This window comes from Limulus polyphemus, unplaced genomic scaffold (assembly GCF_000517525.1).
Source record: "Limulus polyphemus unplaced genomic scaffold, Limulus_polyphemus-2.1.2 Scaffold1477, whole genome shotgun sequence".
NCBI classification, from domain to species: domain Eukaryota; kingdom Metazoa; phylum Arthropoda; class Merostomata; order Xiphosura; family Limulidae; genus Limulus; species Limulus polyphemus.
In genome coordinates, this window is record NW_013667087.1 from 99,307 (window position 1) to 102,268 (window position 2,962).

The 2,962-nt window shown below is 38.7% G+C and overlaps 1 protein-coding gene across 1 annotated transcript in view; it reads left to right on the forward strand.

Annotated features, from left to right (window-relative positions):
- The window catches only part of LOC106463765 (nucleosome-remodeling factor subunit BPTF-like), a 100,151-nt gene that overhangs the window by 55,978 nt on the left and 41,211 nt on the right, over positions 1–2,962 (forward strand). The window contains 1 exon segment of the mRNA XM_022391357.1: positions 1,721–1,859. Coding sequence (XP_022247065.1) covers positions 1,721–1,859 — 139 coding nt within the window.

Genomic DNA, 2,962 nt, shown 5'->3' on the forward strand with positions numbered 1-2,962 from the left:
CGTGCTCTGATTCGATCCAAACTGGACTATGGGTCTTGGTTTATGGTTCTGCCGGAATTCGGCCCTGAAGATGCTGGATCCCATCCACCATCTGGAGCTTCGGCGCTGCACCGGTGCTTTTCGCACTTCACCTTCGTCGTTTGCAACTTTCTTTACAATATGCTACTAAGCTCCGATCCTTACCACGGCATCCCACTTGGGATTGTGTTTTTCTTCCTCGGTTGGCAATGCTCTTTCAGAACAGACGGTCTGGTATTCCTCCGTTTGGCCTTCATATCCGGGCACTACTAGCTGAATTGGATGACATTGCTGTCCCCAATGATCAGCTCATTCCACCATGGCTTATTACCATCCCATCCTGTAACCTTTCTCTGAGTCATCTGGGGAAGGCGGATACTCCCTATTGGAAGTACCGTCTTTTTGCTGAACATCTTTCGAGCCATTCTTCTCTTTCTATTTACATGGATGGTTCAAAATCAGGTGACTCTGTAGGTTCTGCCATGGTTTGCTGTGGCTCGGTAGTTGCTCACAGGATCCCTTCTACAGTTTCTGTGTTCACTGCCGAGTTATATGCTATTTCTCTTGCCCTGGATCATGTAGAAGCTCTGCAATACAGTAATTGTACTATTTACACAGATTTTATTAGCTCTCTACTGGCCCTGGAATCACTTAACATTGGTTCTCACCCTGTTCCTGTCGATATTCAACACTGATTGACCCACTTTTCTCTATCTTCAATTTCCATCCAGTTTTTCTGGATCCCTGGCCACGTCGGTATTCACGGGAACGAGCTCGCTGACATCGCAGCTAAGTCTGCCTGCTCTGGTGCCATCACAGCCGTGCCTGTCCCATACATGGACTACGGTCCTGTCTTACAGATGCGGCTTCGTGCCAGTTGGCAGTCGACTTGGGGTGAGCAACGCCATAACAAGCTTTTCCAGATCAAACCTTCTGTTGGTCTTTGGCCGTCTTGCTTCCGTAAGGATCGAAAGGAGGAAGTAGTCCTGGCAAGGTTACGCATTGGTCATAGTTTTTTAACCCATCGTTTTCTTTTATCAGGTATTGACCCACCTATGTGTAGCCATTGTGACACTCAAGTCACAATAGCCCACATTTTACTGTCCTGCCGTCGTTACGACCGTGAGAGGCGGCACCATTTTAGACACATTTTTTCTAAAAGTTTACCCCTGATGCTGGACAGTGTCATTGGTAATGGTGACACTGTCCGATTAGATTGTATTTTTAATTTTTTACACACTATACGTCTTTTTAGTTCTATATAAATCTTTTATCGACATATTTTGATTTTAACTCTCTGTATTTTTACATTTTACTTTAATTTACTTTCATTGTTTTTACCAGTTGTTTGGCGCAGATAGCCTCGCTGCTTTGCGCCATAAAGCACCAAACAACCAACCAACCAAACTTTCAGCTGCCAGTATTTTACAAAGGTGCACGTATTGTTGTCAAAGAGAGAGAAATACATTTATCAATTGATTGGTAACATGCATTACACTCTTTCAGGAGGGTAACTAACATTTTGAAGTTTTTAGTTGTTGTTTTAATGAAATTTTAAAGAATCTTCTTTTCCTTTTGCACCAAAATATTGTAATTGGAATTTTATGACAAACTTGTAACATATGTGCTATGAAGCACTGATTACATTTAGAGGCAAAATATGTAACTCTGAAACAAAATACTTTACTCTGTGATAATCCAGAAAAAGCAACCCCTCAGCGTAGTGGTCTCAGGGAACGAAGGAGAGCAGAGTCACCTGTGAACAAAGAACCTTTTCTTCAAGAACTGTGGGTTCCAGAAGAAGAATTAGAGTTGTGGGAAATAAAGCAGTTTGGAGAAAAGTGAGAATTTTATTTTAACAATTCTTTCAATGAGAGAGTGTGCCAGAATAAAATTAACACATTTTATGACAAGTTTTCAAATATAAGAGTAAAGTATTGTCAGGAAGTTTATTTACTATTAATAAAACTTATTATTTCAATGATTACTTTTAATTAAAAAGAAAAAAAAAAGTACTAAGAGCTGAAAGATATTGTAAAGATTGATCAGCTTTTAATACCATGCATTAAAATTTTATATTAACATCCTACATGAGTTGCATAGACCTAAAGTTCTAACTTACTTTGTAAGATAAGGATTAAATAAACATAATTTGTATTTTCGATGACGAGGAACCCACTTTGAGACTAATAATGGTTGGAGACGGCTTGAATGGGTAATGAAGAAAAACTTTAATATAAGTTTAACATAACAGCAAATGTACCTTTTACCTGATGATTACAAAATCTTGTCGAAACGTTGTACATTTGCTGTTATGTTAAACTTATATTAAAGTTTTTCTTCATTACCCATTCAAGCCGTCTCCAACCATTATCTATTTCTATGTCAGCCAGACCATCCGTCCATCCTGATTTATCTATACTTCTATCTGTCAGTAAGTCAGTCAGACCATCTGTTAAAGTAAGTTTATTTATCCATCCGTCTATCTAATTATTTATCTGTTTGTCTGTCTATTTGCACTAAAAATGCCACGTTTTTCTTCATTCCAGGTTGCTGCTTTAAGGAACTGACAAGTTGTCCTTGATTTATCTCACGCGAAAAAACATCGACATAAAACAAAAAATTATATTCTTTCATCAAAGAAATAAATAGACCAAAATCCGGAATAAGAAATAATCTTGAAACGTTTACAGACCAGAGATACGAAATAAAATGCTTATAGAAAGACCGAAACCACGTCATCTAAATTTTGTACAGGAAGTTGATGCAGAAGACCAGCGAAATCATTAGGAGAAACAACAATAGTATACGTTCAGGAGAACCCTGCGTACTCTGTTGACTTTGAGAACCTAGGAGAAACAACAATAGTATACGTTCAGGAGAACCCTGCGTACTCTGTTGACTTTGAGAACCTAGGAGAGACAACAACAGTATACGTTCAGGA